The sequence below is a fragment of the Coenobita brevimanus genome, chromosome 60, assembly GCF_032717465.1.
Source record: "Coenobita brevimanus isolate Jiangsu-jjx chromosome 60, ASM3271746v2, whole genome shotgun sequence".
NCBI lineage: Eukaryota > Metazoa > Arthropoda > Malacostraca > Decapoda > Coenobitidae > Coenobita > Coenobita brevimanus.
Window position 1 is genome coordinate 1,088,852 of NC_137013.1, and position 17,456 is coordinate 1,106,307.

At 44.8% G+C, this 17,456-nt stretch overlaps 1 protein-coding gene across 1 annotated transcript; it reads left to right on the plus strand.

The window, feature by feature from the left end:
- Positions 1–10,606: 10,606 nt before the first annotated feature.
- Positions 10,607–16,893, plus strand: LOC145403081 (uncharacterized). Its single transcript, XM_080274915.1, has 6 exons — positions 10,607–10,727; positions 12,326–12,427; positions 13,406–13,543; positions 14,694–14,819; positions 14,963–15,133; positions 16,688–16,893. The coding sequence occupies exons 1-6, from the start codon at positions 10,667–10,669 to the stop codon at positions 16,891–16,893; spliced, it is 804 nt and encodes a 267-aa protein (XP_080131041.1). The 5' UTR covers positions 10,607–10,666.
- Positions 16,894–17,456: the final 563 nt, after the last annotated feature.

Here is a 17,456-nt window from a genome sequence, read left to right on the forward strand (position 1 = left end):
TCTCCAAAACGGGTGATTTCCAACAAAACTGAATGTTAAAATCATTCAAAACACATCAGGAAAAATTGTTGCCCAACAATATGGGTGTATTGTGTACTTGTGAAAATTTACCAGTATAGCCTGGTAATGCCACTGCCCACATTTATCTGATGCCTAATTTTACTCATCTTACCAGCGCAAGATTTCTCTGATGCACTGCGCCCACATTAACGCGTTCATCTCGTACTACCAACATTAAATATACTGATGCCTGCCTAAGGGGCGCCCCGGGACTCGGGATTGCGAGCTACGGTTTACTTCCAGTCATTCTCTGAGTCACATAATCACAATACATGACCTGCCTTTATGTAATGGTGTCTGCGTCTTCCACAATACGAAAAAGCAACCACCCAGTGTGTACCCACGTGAAATTCACCAGCATTATGGCACATACCGTCCTTACTGTTTAGTTTAAGTATCTATACTATCCCTGCAAAGACGATGGCACTAAGAAAGGACCGGAATCTCCTCTATATGAATACCGACAAACCTTCCAAAATACAATGCTGGAACTTGTTTTACTATAAGCCGATTAGGGAATGTTTCCACTTCATCTCAGCGGAAATGGACCCATAATTATTCGCTTTGATCACCCCCTTCCCCCCAAAAAAATGAGAACAAATATATAACTATTTCACATACCTATATCAGTCAGCGTTTACATACGTTTTATTTACGACAGCAGAAGCAGCTTGCCAATTCATTTCATATTCCTCTAGTTTGTTACGTGTATTTTTCTATTTTCAGGGTGGTAAATTACCTTTTCCTGCTGAAAGATTTCTCACGGTTTTTATCATCACGTTCCTTACCTACATTTGTTTGTTCAGTAGTTCAGTTGGTATACGGGAATATTACCTTTGCAACGACACTCCCTTTGATTTGATTTGATCTGATAATATTTATAGTTGAGAAAGTTACAGATTACTTATACAACAAAAGAAGGTGGTGGATTTTGCCACACATCTCCCTAAAAAACACTATTTTTAATACAATCAGTAGACAAAAAATCACGCCTATAATAATTATTAGCTACTAAAATGCTCGCCGCCGGACCTCCCACCTCGCCACCCCCCACCCCACCACCGGGCCGCTACTACACCACCACCCCAGGAGGACACAATGGTGGGGCTAGTGACCCAGGTCAAGAGGGTCACCGGGACACTACTGTCCTGAGCCACTGTTCCCCGCAACTGCCCCAACACCAGGTGACCGGAGAAAGTCAACTACCTTGCGGGCGGGACAACCATCGTCAGAATTGGGATGGGACTGAACAAGATTCAGTCCCAAGTAACACCGTGTTGACGGCTATTGTTACACCCTCAAGGGCAAGAGGCCCAAGGCTACGGCCTAAAGAGTGTACCAGGGTAGAGAGACCCTCGGCTACGGCCTTAGTACACTCCGGAGAGAGAGTTGCCCCTGTGCATCCCTCTCCTGCTGTTCTATCCTACAGGAGCAACACAGCGCCGACGGCCACTGTACATGGCGGGGAAGGAGCGGCCACTGTACGCCCTTCAGTTGCTTCTCGTCGGGAAGATCAGCTCCCGGCTACGGCCAAAGTACGTACCAGGGTGGAGAGGCCCTTGGCTATTGTACGTGCAGCTTTTCCCTACTACGGGAGCAACACCGCGCCGATGGCCACTGTACGTGGCGGGGAAGGAGCGGCCCCTGTATGCCCTTCAGTTGCTCCTTGTAAGGCGGGTAGGTTAACGGCCCCGGCCAAAGCACGTACCAGGGTAGAGAGGCCCTTGAAGATAGCATCAGTACGTACCGGAGAGAGTGCGGCCCCTGTGCCCCATGCTCCTGCTTTTCCCTACTACGGGACAATCACCACGCCAACGGCCCCTGTACATGGCGGGGAAGGAGCGGCCACTGTACACCCTTCAGTTGCTCCTTGTATGACGGGTAGGCTCACGGCCACAGCCAAAGTATGTACCAGGGTAAGGCGATCCGAGGCTCCGGCCTCAGGACGTACCGGAGAGGACACGGGCTACGTGAATCCTTCTCCTGCCTCTTCCCCCTGTGGGAGCCCTTCGTCACCACCCGGGAGTGTTGCCCCAGAGGTGTCGCTAGAGTGGTGGCAAGGCCCTATACCGGACCTACCTCCTATGCCTGGGAGATTCTTGTTCCTGCCTGAGACCCGACGGAAAAGTTGCCGCAGCCCAACCCCATCGGCGCCTCTCCCCATAGACTCCCACAGTCCCAGGACCCCCAGGCCAGACCCACAGGCTCCCGACAAGGGCAACCCAGGCTCCCTCACCCCACGGAGCCAGAGATGACAGGCCCGACTCCTCCAGCTGTTCGGCCCCAGTCCCGAGGGCCACCTCCCAGGTCGATGCCCCCAGACAGGAGGGCCTCCCTGCACTCCACTGACGAGGCTCTGACTCGAGGGCCACCTCTCAGGTCGAGGCCCCCAGACAGGAGGGCCTCCCTGCACCTCACCGACGAGCGGGACCCGGGCAGCGACTCCCCTGCGGGTAGTGTATTGCCCTCTGCAGGCCGGGTCCCCCTAGGGTTCTCCCCTCACGCCCCTGCTACGGAGTGAACATTACCCAGGAGATACAGGTAAATAGTGACGCCCCTTGTCCCGAGAACAAACCAGGGGAAATAACAATGAACAGTAACCGAGTGAAGACCAGTGTAAAACCAGTGACAGTTACTATTAGTTCAAAAGAACTCAGTACCCGGCAGGACAGAGAATGAACATTAGAGTAATTGTATGAGTCCCCCAGTAAAAGAACTTTCTGTGACTAGTGTGCGCATGTAAATCAAAAGCCTGTGTGTAAGTGTCGCCACGACTAAGTGACTGTGTCAAGTGTTGCGATCCGCACCCTGTCTTATTTATAGTAGTATTTCCCCCACGGACTTTTAATCTTGTTTATTCCCTTTGTTTTCGACTAAGTGTATATCCTGCCTAAAAGTGAAATACGGGTATCAACATATATAATTCAGGACATCAATGTATGTGCATTGTATTGTGTGCTAAGCATGCCTGTATCTTGTGGTGTTGATGGTTAACTCTGTGTCCCTGTCTCCTGTATCTCAAATATCACTCTGTCTTATATTGTAACGGTTTGAATTAAGGCAATAGATGTGTTAAGGTATACTGCCTGGTTTTTATGTCCTGTTCCTTTGTTGGTGCTTTACTTCCGATCCAGAAAGAGGACCCCGCTTCAGTTGCTAGTGTTTTTAGGACGAGAAGTCGACCTAAAAACACCAGCATAACAGCTACAGTATGAGCTGAAAGATGTAAGTGGATATAAAAGATATATTAGGCCTACATACAGAAGTGTGTAATAATAGCAGGGCAGCAGAGAAGTACAGCATTGTAGCAATGGACGCAGCCAAAGTTAAGCCCCTGTCACACATACGTGACTCAAGGGCTGACCGCGGCGGGACTAGGTCGTGTCCTAGTTGGCTCCCACGCCTCCCGACTGGCCTCGAATCTAATCTGCTCATGACTGCCTAACGACCGGTCGTGACGTCCTCAAGAACGCCACCAGATCACGAGGTGACCGCAATGCGACCATGAGGCGACGGAGATACGAGTCTTCAAATTTGAAATTTTAACGGATTTTTGTCAGCCACAACCGTGTCACGACCGCCCAAGAATGCAACACGACTGCGTGACGCGGTCGGGGAATGCACGACGACCCCCCCGACCCCCTCCCCTTGGCAAGACAGTCAGTCCAGGTAAGGTGAGACAGAGTGATACAGTAGAACGACAGTAGGAGGACTAAAGTTAAATGAAAGTTACAGTGAAATTTGGTACAGAGTTAATGTGAATGGTATGAAAGGAAGGAGTAATGATGTGTGGCTTAATGTTGCGTTGGCCGTTACCACACCGGAAACACCCCCTTCGTATCGGCTCAGCACTCACTCTGTCACAAATTTCCCTTTTTTTCTTTTTCCTTTTTTTATAACCATGTTCGCGTTTTTTCACCTCTACATGGGCAGATTATTTTATATTGAGTGAGTGGTAGGACTGCGAGGGCCGTATTGCTGTAATCACGAACCCTCTCATGGCACAGACAACTCCAGTACCTTATTCCAACCAAACCCACTCATTATTTTTTTTTCCAGTCAATCACTGGAGGCCAGTGTCATCAGTTCGTCTTGGTACTAATAGACAAATGGGTTCTTCATAGGAAACTCATCTTGTGCCGAAGGGGTTAAAGACAGATTATACAAACGCTCCCAGTTCGAAAGTCTCTCTCCCACGAGTAATAAAATTGTAGACAGCAAGTTCAACACTGAAAAAGTCACCGCATTAAAGGGGTAAATAAATGACGAGTAACGGAGGGTACATGAGGAGGATGAATTGATAAATGCTGTGAGTAATGGGAGTGTGCCGAGTTACTCTGTTTCCTACTGCCTATGACCTCCAGAACGCAGTGTGTCTAGGCATCTCGAAATGAACAGATCTTGAATTTGGCTCTGTTAACTTTTTTTTTTTTTTTCTTGGAGGGAAGTCTTGCGGGCTTCTGGCCTTTGGTTCCTTCTTCCTTGCATAAAAAAAAGTGAAGTGAGGAACTAGGCTGCTGAGCTACGGAACTAAAGGAAGTCAGCAAGAGATGAGAGGATAGTCAGTGAAAGATGAAGATAAGTGTGTGGGGTGAATATGAGATGGCTTTGGACGATCAGTGATAGGGATGTGAAAAAAAAAAAAAGAGAATGTTCAATCAATGTAAGAAGTGAGTGAATGTGATGAATGAGGTGAGTGTGGAAGCGATGGAAATGAGGGAAGTGAGTGAATGCAGTGGGAGGGAGGGGGAGGCCAAGGATGAGATGGAGGGATGGAGTGGAGAGGTATATGAGAAAGGGGTGTGTGAGCTGGTAGCAGGGCAATGAAATGGCGGGGGATGGCAACATGGAGGCGATATGTTTGTGGTCACCCCTTACGGTATTAAGGCGTCTGGCAATGGATAAATAGATAGATAGAGTGAATAAAGTGAATCAACAAGGGACGAGATTGCGTGAGCCGAGTGAAGGAAGTGAATTAAGTGCGTGAATAACATAAGAGGATGAGTGAGGCGAGTGATGTAAGAAGGGGAATGAATGAGAAATGAAGCCGAGAGAGTGAATTAAGTGACAGACCCAGTGTAAAATGTAAGTGAATGGGCTAATGAGGAAAGAAGCAAGGTGAGTGAATGAAATTAATGACTGATGGTGGTGAATAAGTGAGGGATGTAGGGACGAGAGTGTGTGAAAGTGAGAAAGACCAGTGAATGAGTCGGTGAGAAATGTGAGAGAGGTTGAATGAGTATATGAATGGGCAGGTAAAGGATCAGAGAGAGAGAGAGAGAGAGAGAGAGAGAGAGAGAGAGAGAGAGAGAGAGAGAGAGAGAGAGAGAGAGAGAGAGAGAGAGAGAGAGAGAGAGAGAGAGAGAGAGAGCGAGAGCGAGAGAGAGAGAGAGAGAGAGAGAGAGAGAGAGGATGAATAAGTGAATGAATGGGGGTAAAGGATGAGAGAGAGAGAGAGAGTGAGAGAGAGAGAGAGAGAGAGAGAGAGAGAGAGAGAGGATGAATAAGTGGATGAATGGGGGGTAAAGGATGAGAGAGAGAGAGAGAGAGAGAGAGAGAGAGAGAGAGAGAGAGAAGAACGAGTGAATATTCGATTAAGAACAAAGATACACGAAAAAAAGACGAATATAAATGATTCAGGAACGTGTAAAACAGAAAGAGGGAGGATGGTGAAGATGTGAGTGAGAGAGGAGGTAAAGAAAGTGAGTGAGTGAGTGAGGGAGGTGGCTGTGTATGTGCCATGTCAGAGGCCAACAGTGAGGGAGAGCAGTAGGGTGAGGGTTTGGGGGAGGGGGTGACGGTGGTTGTTTGAAAATTCTGCACAAAAGGAATAGTGTTGGATCTTTTGCTTCTTTCTCATAGCGCAAATTCTTCTTTTTCTTCAATCTTCTCTGTTTATCTCAGTCTTACCTGTTAAAGCTTGATTTATATATATATATATATATATATATATATATATATATATATATATATATATATATATATATATATATATCAGGATTCATCGTTTTTATCAGCAGGAAACCCAACGAGAATACTTGTAATAAGCATAAGTTGTCGCTGAAAAAATGCTGTAATATGTTTGCATAATTAAAAACGCACCAACACTGGCAGTGGAATGCAGGCTGGTGTGCACACAGCTACAGTTCACTGACACACTGCTGCACAAACTGCCATGATGGTTAGTGACCATACAAGAACACAGGATATATACCAAAATATGTGTTTGATTGTCCTGACCTTTGACCTCATAAATCCCTTTGGGAGACCTAACTTTAAAAATAACTAGAAAGCACGCACAGAGCGCATACCTCCACTAATGCCGGATCCGGATCCGCCCCAAAATTTAATCAACTCTCTCTTGGCTCATGGCCCACCCTTCCACAAAATTTCATTGAAATTAATTGGGGTCTTATTATTGTGCTGGATACATAGGATTCGGATCCGGATCCAGATCCGCCCCAGAATTTAATTAATTCTTTCTTGGCCCATAGCCCACCCTTCCACAAAATTTCATTGAGATTCATTGAGAACTTTTGGAGATATCGTGTGGACAAACAAGCTAACAAACAGACAAACATAGGTGAATACATAACCACCTCCAACTTCGTTGGCGGAGGTAAAAAGACGCCTTGGGGTATTTGCCCCATGCCCGCACTATGGGGTGGTACTACTACTACTACTACTACTACTACTACTACTCTGCGGCCAGGTTGTGTTAGGAAGAATACTGCCACCGTATTCCCTGCGTGTCGTAAAAGGCGACTAAAAGGGGCGGGGTGAGGGGACTAGGGACCCCCTCCTCTGTTTTTTAGTTCCTAAAAAGAGACAGGCCAGAGAAAGGGATGGGGGATGGAGTTATCCCCGTACCCTGAAGATTGGGTCTATGAATGTGCGTGGATGTAGTACGATTGAGGCTAAATGGGAGGAGACTGGGAGAATGTTTGTGAGAAGAAAGTTGGATGTGTTAGCTTTAAGTGAAACGAAGATGAAAGGGAAGGGGGAGTCTATGTTTGGAAGTGTGAATGGAAGATTGTCAGGTGTTGATAGAGGAAGGGCAAGAGAAGGTGTGGCCTTGTTAGTGAGTCCGGAAGTACAGCAATGTGTGATTGAATGGAAGGAGGTGTCATCGAGACTGATGTGGGTGAAAGCGAAATTTGAACGTGAGTTGTGGGTGTTTGTGAGTGCATATGGGCCTGGTAGTGAAAGGGATGAACAAGAGAGGGAGTCTTTCTGGAATGATGTTGACGAGTGTCTGCAGAGTTTTGGAGCGAATGTGAATGTGGTAATGATGTTAGATCTGAATGCTAGAGTGGGAAATGTAGCAGTTGAAGGCGTAGTTGGTATGCATGGTGTGCCTGGAAGAAATGAAAATTGGGAACGAATGATAGCGATGTGTGTTGAGCGAGAGATGGTGATTGGGAATACGATGTTTGAGAAGAAAGATATTTATAAGTATACATGGGTGAGACAGGAGGGTGGAAGGGTTGTTGATAGAGCTTTGATGGACTATGTGGTTGTGTCTAGGAATGTAATAGGAAGATTGTTGAATGTGAGAATTCTGAGAGAGGAGGGTGGAGGTATGTCTGACCACTACCTGGTGGAGGGAAAGTTAAGAGTTGGTAAGAGATGGGTGAGAGCTAGGAGGGTTAAGTGTGGCAGGAAGATTTTGAAAGTGAGTGAGTTGGATAAAAGAGAGAAAAAAAATAGAGTATCAGGAGAAATTGAAAGATGAGTGGAACGCAGTGAAAGATCGGGAAAATGGCAGCGTGGAGGAGGAATGGCAGTTGTTTAAGAGTGCTGTGGTGGGGCATGCAGAAGAGGTGTGTGGTGTGAGACGTGTGGGTGGTGGTGTAAGAAAAGGAAGTGAATGGTGGTACGAGGAAGTAAGTATGGCTGTGGCTGAGAAGAGACGTGCATATGAAGTGTGGCTGCAGAGGAAGGATGAGATGTCATATGAAAGGTATAAGGAAAAGAGGAATAGAGCGAGAAGGGCTGTGTGTGATGCTAAAGTGGCAGCAGATGAGAGGTGGGGTAGGCGGGTGACAGAGAATTTTCAACAGAATAAGAAAATGTTTTGGAAGGAAGTGAAAAGGGTGCGAAAGGGAGAGTCTGGGAAGGAAGAACGAGTAAAAGCAGAGGATGGAAGGATGTTAATTGAGATGGATGCAGTAAGGAAGAGATGGGCAGATTATTTTGAAAGATTGTTAAATGTAGAGGAGGAATGGGTGGCTGAGATTGTGGCGGATGGAAGGGTGCAAGGAATAAATGTGTTGAGAGAGTTGAATGATTCATTGATCACGAAGGAGGAAGTGGAGAAGGCAGTAAAGGGGATGAAAACAGGGAAACCTGCAGGTATGGATGGGTGTGCTGTGGAATGCCTGAAGGGTGGTGGAGTGACTATTGTTGACTGGTTAGTAAGATTGTTGAATGTGTGCTTTGAGAAAGGTATGGTGCCAATTGACTGGGCAAGTGCTTGTGTGGTCCCGTTGTATAAAGGCAAGGGTGAAAAGTATGAATGTACTAGCTTTAGGGGTATAAGTCTGTTGAGTGTTGTAGGTAAGGTGTATGGTAGTGTTAATTATGAGAGTTAGAGAGGGTACAGAGAGAGTGATTAGTGATGAGCAGTGTGGCTTTAGGAGAGGGAGGGGATGCGTTGATCAGGTGTTTGCTGTGAGACAAGTGTGTGAAAAGTATTTAGCGAAAGGCAAGGATGTGTTTTGGGCATTTATGGATTTAGAGAAAGCGTATGATAGAATTGATAGGGAGGCTTTGTGGACTGTTTTAAGATTGTATGGACTTGATGGTAGGTTACTAAAAGGGGTGAAAAGTTTTTATGTAAATAGTAGAGCGTGTGTAAGAGTGGGAAATGCTGTGAGTGATTGGTTGCCCGTGAGAGTGGGGCTGCGACAGGGATGTGTGATGTCGCCTTGGTTGTTCAATATTTACATGGATGGTGTTGTAAGGGAGGTGAATGCAAGAGTTTTAGGTGGTCTCAGTCTGGTAAATGTTGATGGTGGAGAGTGGAATCTGAAGCAGCTGCTGTTTGCAGATGATACTGCACTGGTGACTGATTCAGAAGAGAGATTGAGACAGTTGGTAGAGGAGTTTGGAAGGGTGTGTGAAAGGAGAAAATTGAAAGTAAATGAGAATAAGAGTAAAGTGATGAAGTGTACGAGGTTGATAGATGGTAGGGGGATGAATATAGTTTTGAATGGTGAGTTGCTTGAGGAGGTAGAGTGTTTTAAATATCTAGGGTCACATGTTGGTGTGGATGGAAGAATAGATGCAGAAGTAAAGTTTAGAATAAATGAAGTAGAAAAGGTGCAGGGAGGAATGAAAAAAGTGTTTAAATGTCGTTCGCTTAGAATGGATGTAAAGAGAAGGCTGTATGAGGGTGTTGTGGTACCGACTGCATTATATGGGGCTGAAACATGGAATATGGGTGTAGCAGAGAGGAAAAGTTTGAATGTAATGGAGATGAGGTGTCTGAGGAGTATGTGTGGAGTGACGCGTATGGATCGGGTGTGAAATGATGAAGTGCGAAGAACTGGAGTTGTTCGGGAGATGGCTGGTAGAGTTGAGCAGAGGGTGTTGCGATGGTTTGGGCATATGGAGAGAATGGATAATGAGCGATTGGTGAAAAAGATAACTAGATCTGATGTGAGAAGTGTAAGGCTGAGAGGAAAACCACGAATAGGATGGATGGACAGTGTGAAGAGAGCGCTGGATGCGAGAGGGATGTCTGTTGAGCAAGGAAGAGTGGCTGTGCGTGACAGAAATAAATGGAGAGAAATTGTGAATGAATAAGTGATGACTCAGCCCTGAGGGGATATTCTCCCGCATTTGGTCGGATCAGCTAGTCAGGTCAGGTGCGGGTAAGGGGATGGGTCTGTTATGATGTGGCAGGGGTAAACCAGTTCTGCTGTCGGGCCCTGCTGCGGATGTCACTGATTGCATTGCGCAGTTGACCCTTGTGCGGTGTGGTGCGGTGAGGATCTGTCCGTTCTCCCCTTTGGGGTTAAGATGTGAATGAATGTGTTTGAATGGATGAGTAAATGGAGAGTGTGTCGTCCTGTCTCGGCTACCTCCCTTTCCTTGGGGGAAGCAGCCTAGGTATATAGATAGATAGATTAAATCTGCAGTGAAGAAATAAAGGAATGGTTCCAAACTGGGTAGCCTTTGGATGAATAAAACAAGGAACTGAGTCAATGAAGTACAGTAGATGTACACCATCGTGTGGAGGACCAAAATATTTCGAACATGTGAGTCCATGAATGATATTTTTAGTAATGGCAGTGAGGTGTATAAGTAACTATCTGACAGGAAACAGGTGTGTCGATATCGGTATTCACACCTGCTGCAAGCACTTAGCGACTTACACAAAATATATTACATAATGATAACCCTTTGGTGGGGTGGGCGGCAGCGGTGGACCCATCGCACTTATCAGCCAGCCACTGTATCAGCCAGTACCTTTCATACCATTCGCCTTTTTGCTGGCCAGTACTGTTCTTCTCTCCTACAGACCAACACCTGCTCAGCTCCGTTGTCGACTCAACACTTCTCACCCGCTACATAGACGGAATTAGCTGCCGTTGCAAGAATGTCAGTTCATCGGGAATTGTGCTTAGTGGTGATGATGGTGATGGGTATGGTGATGGCGGGTGAGCAGCAGTATCTCTCTATACTTTTCATATATTTTTCATAACACTCTTAGACTTTTATGGCTTACTGCTAAATAAAATCATGTGGCGTTAGCTGGAACAAATTACCCGAGTTAATAATGTCAGAAGTTACATTTTCAGGCTCATCTGACTCACTCGCAGCTGAATATCATTGACTGTTAACTAAAATTGAATGGTGTAGTTGTCCCCCTTATGAGTATAACAATAGCGACAAAAATTTTCAGTTGTTTATGCTTTGAAAAGTCCAGTATGCCAACAAAACAGCTTCTTATGCAGTGATTTAGAACGAACTATAAAATTAACTCGATGCATCCTTCTAGAGAATCCATGGGGATTTAGTAAATCAGGTGTATCTACACGAGCAAATAACAGGACTGTTAAATACAGTAATTTTGGACTGATCACAATATATATATATATATATATATATATATATGGCAGAATGAAAAGGTTGTGTATTTGGGGGTGCCCACCACGCACCCACTCTATGTACAGTAGTACTGCCATTAGGTGACTCTACACTGAGTAACAAGCCATATGGTTTCCTGTAACTCAAAAAACCATGTACTACACTGGATGGTACTCATATAACCCCATGACTCCACGATTCATGCCGAGGCCCACGACTGCCTCTCAGTTAAAAGGACGATTGACCTACGATGGAGCTACGATTTGAAAAAATCGTGGCTGCTCCACGACAATTTTGGACCCTTCAGAATAGGCATAGGCCTCTCCCGACGTACTACGACCCATCCCGACCTCCATGATTCACAACGACTGCGCCATGACCTTGATCCCGACTCACCACGATTTCCCAAATCGTAGCTAATCGTGGTCCAGTCGTGAAGGTGTGACAGGGACTGTGCTGGTCATGGCTGCAGCTTAAGCCCATGTCCCATATTCAAGTTCATTTTCGAAAACGGCCTGATCACCACGACCTTACCCTCGAGGTACGATCTTGGTGAAATGTCATGATCATACCTCAGACGAAACGACCATTTCATGACACAGTCACGTTAGTGGCAAGACACACAAAGACACACAAACACATTGTGGGATATGTAGGTGTGTGGGATATGTAAGTGTGTGGGATGTGTTAGTGTGTGGGATATGCGTGTGGGATATGTACGTGTGGGATATATAAGTGTGTGGGATGTGTATGTGTGTGGGATATATAAGTGTGTGGGATGTGTAGCATAGCGGAGGAGTGTGTGGCAGACCAACATGGTATCGTAGTTGGTAGCAGTGTTCTGGTTAGCGTGACTGGTAAGGAAGCCACCCAACAAACACACTCCCAGACAACGACAGACAACGGTCCATTTACTAATCCTGGCTGCTTTTTCATTTCTACGCGGCAAAAGACTGGAGGACGCTAAGTGATCTTTCATGAACCTCTAAAATATTGTTCTTGTACTTGTGTTTGTACTGTCTCCGCCACCAGTTGGTTTTCTCTTTTCAAAAATTGCTATTGCTTCCTTATTCGTGGCACTGTCTTCTCACCCCAGTATGATGCTCTTGTTTTTCAGATGTCAACAGAATTTTGTGCCAGCTGAGTGATAAATATTTCCTTTCTGCAGATTATGAGAACACGACATCAGTGGACTTGGAGCTTGAGGTGGCGGCGGAGGAGGTGGGGTGCGAGGAGGCCCAGGCGTTGATAGAGGAATTGAACAGCTTAGGTAACAAGGAGGACTGATGGAGCTGTTGCTATAATGGGGATGGGGAGCCAAAGCTTTCTCCTGATTTTACTCATTGAACACAATCATGAATTTAACTCCTTCAGTCCAGTAACGTATTTTCTGTTTTTGCCGGGCCATGCCAGTGGTTGGTGCTGGCCTACTATCACTTTTGTCTCTGAATCACCTAAGTTACCGTACCCAACAGAAAAGTGGTCCAAACTAGAGCCCCGGCAATCATCTCTGCGTCTAACAAGATCTTAGGAAATCTTACTTGATCACAGCTTTGTTTAGGATCCTTTGGGAGTAGGTCTATGCCTTTTTAAACCCCCTTTCAGGCCCTATCTATGTATCACGTGCCAGCCAGCCTGGTGACCGTCAGCCAGACCGCGCCTATACTGTCGTGTTCAGAGATTCCAGAAGTATTAACCATATAATAACGGATCATTGTGTCTGCTGAAGGGTTTGCCCAGCTACTACTCCTAGAGTTATGGACCGATTTTGATAAAACTTTGCAGAAACACTCCCTAGGGCCCCCAAATTTGGATAAACGTTCTCGTTTCAGAGCTTTAAAAAATATTATATTTGCAGAATTATATTTGCAGAATTATAACGGTATATAATTAATGCAGAAATATTAATAAAAGTAAGTTATTTGTATTTAAAATATGGAAACGACTTGAGTAACGGTAGTGAACTGTAGTTTGAATAAGTAACTATAATGCTAGTGGTAATATATTATGATCTGTGCAGTGGTAGCGGTAGTGCCACTACTTTCACCAGGAAGTAGGCACAGCACTGCGTAAACCTCTCCACCCAATCCTTCCATCTCATTCTCGGTCTGCCCTTCCCCCTCTCCCGTTACTCCTTACTCCAAACACACTCACAGTCACTCTATCATTCTCCAGTCTCTCCACATGACCAAATCATCTCAGGTGCTTCTAATACTTTCAGAATGCATCATACACTTCACTATTCCAGGTGATGACAACAGGATGCTGAGGCTGAGAGTGATGGAGCACGAGGGCCTGACGGAGAGACTGGATGAGACTTTGGAGGGCAGCATCCAGTCACTACAGGGGATTGTGGAGGCGCTGAGGGAGTGGCACCAGGTTGAAGGTAAAACTGCATAACACACTGCCCACCCACCCTGCACTCCTTCGTTCTTCTTCTCCTTTCGGCTCTTCCCTTAGGCGTCGCCACAGCGGATCACCCGTCTCCATCTTACTCTGTCTTCCGCATCTTCTTCTCTTACACCTACCACCCGCATGTCCTCCTTCACTACATCCATAAACCTTCTCTTTGGCCTTCCTCTCTTTCTCCTGCCTGGTAACTCCATTTCCAGCATCCTACTCCCGACATACTCCTCGCTCATCCCTCTTCCACACCTTCGTTGTGTTCACGCACTTTTTTTTTTTTTATTCTAATCTTACTAACTTCTTACGATTTTATTCACCTTCGATAATGTTTCAGAGTTATTTTAGAGGAGCCTGTGGAGTCACATGGAGAGACAGGCTGACGAATGAGGATATAAAGGAGCGTTGTGGTGTGGATGTGGATGTGATGGGAAGCGTTATGAGGAATACACTGAGGTGGTTTGGCCATGTGGAGAGGATGGAGGGTGAAAGACTGACGGAGAGAGTGTATGTGAGTGAGGTGGAGGGGGGAAGAGGGAGGGGGAGGCCGAGGATGAGATGGAGGGATTGGGTGGAGAGGTATATGAGAGAGGGGGTGTGAGTTGGGAGCAGGGCAGTGAAATGGCGGGGGACAGGGCGACGTGGAGGCGATTTGTTTGTGGCCACCCCAAACGGGATTGAGGCGTCTGGCAATAGATAGATAGATAGATAGTTAATGGGTTGATGGAAGCTGTATAGATAACATCGTCTGTTTAAAAAGTCCACCCCTACGCTGAAATAAATCGTCTACTTATACCAATATTAATCTAAAACTACGCTTTCTGTTTGAAGAGTTAATTGCCTCAGACTGCCAACACTGAGTAGAATCATTGGGGGTGGTGATGCAAACTAGAGTTCCCCCTAACCTGAGAGAGTTAGTGGTAGTGTTATTGCTCTCAGGCTCTTGCGACTCTCAGCTGAATTAAGAAGTTACTAGTGTTAGTGTTCTTGACGCCTCCTTCCATATTCACGTCTTGTTTTCTTATTTAGCATTCGCTGTACATGAAGCCTAGGTGGGTTGCAGTAAGAGTAACCCAACATTCAAATTAAGTGCCCGTATTTATAGAGGATATTATTCTTGCTGTGGTGGACAGATGTGAATGAGTGTGTGGAAGGGAGCCACAACTGCCACCCCTACGCCACCTGCAGCGACACCAGGCACGGGTTCCTTTGTAAATGCAAGACGGGGTACGAGGGCGACGGCCGCACCTCCTGTACCAGTCAGTACCTTCCCTCTCACAACACATTCAAATAGTTTCATGTATCATTCACGCATACTGAACCTGGTCACTCTATTATTCTTTGAGTACTGTATAGAGCACACAGTTTCCTGATGCAATTGCTGATAATCTGTCCCTTGCAGAGAAGTGTCCACGTGGGGCCTTTGCCGTGGACAGAAAGTGCTTCCTCCTGAGTGACAGCGACGACCAGCGCTCTATTGACGATGCCGCCAACGCCTGTAAGAGACTCGGCGGATTTTTGGCTGAACCTGAAGACCCAGCCCAACTTTTTGCCGAAATCAGTGATGAACTAAGTAAGTCAGTTGAAGAAGATTTTTTCAGAATATATATATATATATATATATATATATATATATATATATATATATATACTGTGGTGTATATGACACTGTGGAGTGTCTGTTACAGGTTATGTAACAGTTACTGATGAATTTTGATAATTCACATTTCATATCACTATTCCTAAGAATTCCATTTCCATTGTTTATTAGACTAATTATGAAGCAAAAGCATTCTGGGGCTGCATGCTTATCACCACAAAAATATGTTATTCACTAAGATACAAGCTACCTACAAACCAAAGCTGAAGAAAATTTGCAAAACTCTACGGAATTCAGTCCTCGCGTTTCACAAACAAGCCAATCCATATTTGAAAATATATGGCCGCTGGCATTCGGTCGTCTTTTATCAAATCTTCACCAAAAGTAATAGGCTTCTGCACATCCACATAGTTGCTTTTCAAGATAATTATTTCGGCAACGGATACCTATGTACACACACACCGACAAGAACTATATCTCCTCGCCTTGCTAAAACCGGGTGATGACTAATGAAATAAGGGATTATATTTCCTTAAATCAGATCAGATATATGTTTGTCACAGTATGAAATTTTTGCAATGATTTTCCCTGTCGCTGACCCTCCATCACCTTAGATCAATAAGACCAAGTGGAAAATGTAATGCAGAGGAAAAGATATCTGTTATTATTATGTAGGTACGAGAGATAGGATGAATAACATTCGTGATATACTTCAACAAGTAGGTAGAAGACGGTATGCTTCGGTGGAAGAGGTACGTGGAAGAGATATTATGTGAATTGAGTAGTGTAAAACGTTCACATAACCTACGTGAATTTGAAGGTACAGTATGTAAGATGGCCTTGTAGATGTTATAAGTGATTTGTTAGTACTTAAGAAAAGGAGACACAAAGAGTTTGGGAAAAAAAAAAAAAAGTAGATTTATGTGAGTATACCATTGCAAATTATTATGATTAACATTATTATTATTATTGTTATTATTATTATTATTATTATTATTATTATTTATCCATTATATATAGATTTTGCGAATAAAGATTTTGTTAACGATTACTTAGCTTGAAGGATGCAGTAGAGATTGTCGATAATTTGTCGCTATAAATGCATCTTACAAACCTTCAAAATTATCCGCAACAGGCTTCTTGTTACGCCACTCATACTGAAAGGGAGTGTAATGGGTATTTGGCCAATTTCAACTGGCAGACTGTGAATTACTTAATGTACATTACTCATTTAAGTATTTGAATTCTGATTTCTGTTCATCTCATTTAAGAGGCAGTAATCTATGGTATTATACGTATATGATGGAGTATTGATAATTAGTCACAAATTTTCCCTGATAATCTATCACGTCTACTGTACACTTTACGGCATGTCATCGCTTTTCTCCCAGATGCATAACATCAAAGAGAATGCACTGGAGAGTTAATCACAGGAGGATGTAAAAGTGATGGAATTTTGGGTAGACTTTTACCCCTGGCTGCACACTGTCAACCCTTATTTAGCAATATAATTTACCGTCTTGGCAGATGATGATCCAGCGTTGCTGGGGTGGACAGACAGGGAGATGGAGGATGAGTGGGTTGGTCTGTCAGGTCGGCCCTTCCAGCACTCACACTTGTGGGGATTCGGCGAACCTAACAACGCTGGAGGTGAGCACTGCATCGAGGTGAAGGAGAGTCGACTCAACGATATTGAATGTGTACAGGAAATTAGATATCTGTGCGAGTTTTAAGATGGATCCGCCAGCGTCCTTCTCAACAAAGACCAACTAACCAAGAAATGGTCTGTGTGGCAATATGGAAACAGTGATTTCAACTACGGAATACTGTTAATTTTGCTATAATGAACTCTCTTATAGGCACCTTCAGATTCATCACTGCTTTCACTCAAAATTCAAAAATGTTCCTGATGCATTATAATTACTGAATTCGAAAAATCAAGTCAGACTGCTTAATTTTGGATTTAAAGACCAGAGACAGCCACTGAGATCTTCCTAGCTGAGTCAAACTTCTGGCTAATATATGAATCTCCATTTTGATCATACCTCGCCTTCCACATGAGTAGGTATTGCCACATGTCCTCTTCAACTTCGTCCAAAATTGTATCACCTCTCCATGTCGAATGCTAACAATAGGCTAAAGCTGAAATATGGTACTAGTCATGAAGAAGTGCTATGGAAAAGGATGTAGAGCCGTAGTACTGTTTGATTTTGCCACAAAGCTAAGTTATAGGGAAAAGGAAAATCATGGCTAAGTTAATGTGGACTACCTATAATTTTTCCACCTTCATTTGGGA

Coding starts and splice junctions, on each gene's coding strand:
- LOC145403081 (XM_080274915.1), top strand. CDS start 10,667: ATGTCAGTTCATCGGGAATTGTGCTTAGTGGTGATGATGGTGATGGGT. Junction 12,428..13,405: donor AGAGGAATTGAACAGCTTAG/GTAACAAGGAGG, acceptor TCACTATTCCAG/GTGATGACAACAGGATGCTG. Junction 15,134..16,687: donor CGAAATCAGTGATGAACTAA/GTAAGTCAGTTG, acceptor CCGTCTTGGCAG/ATGATGATCCAGCGTTGCTG.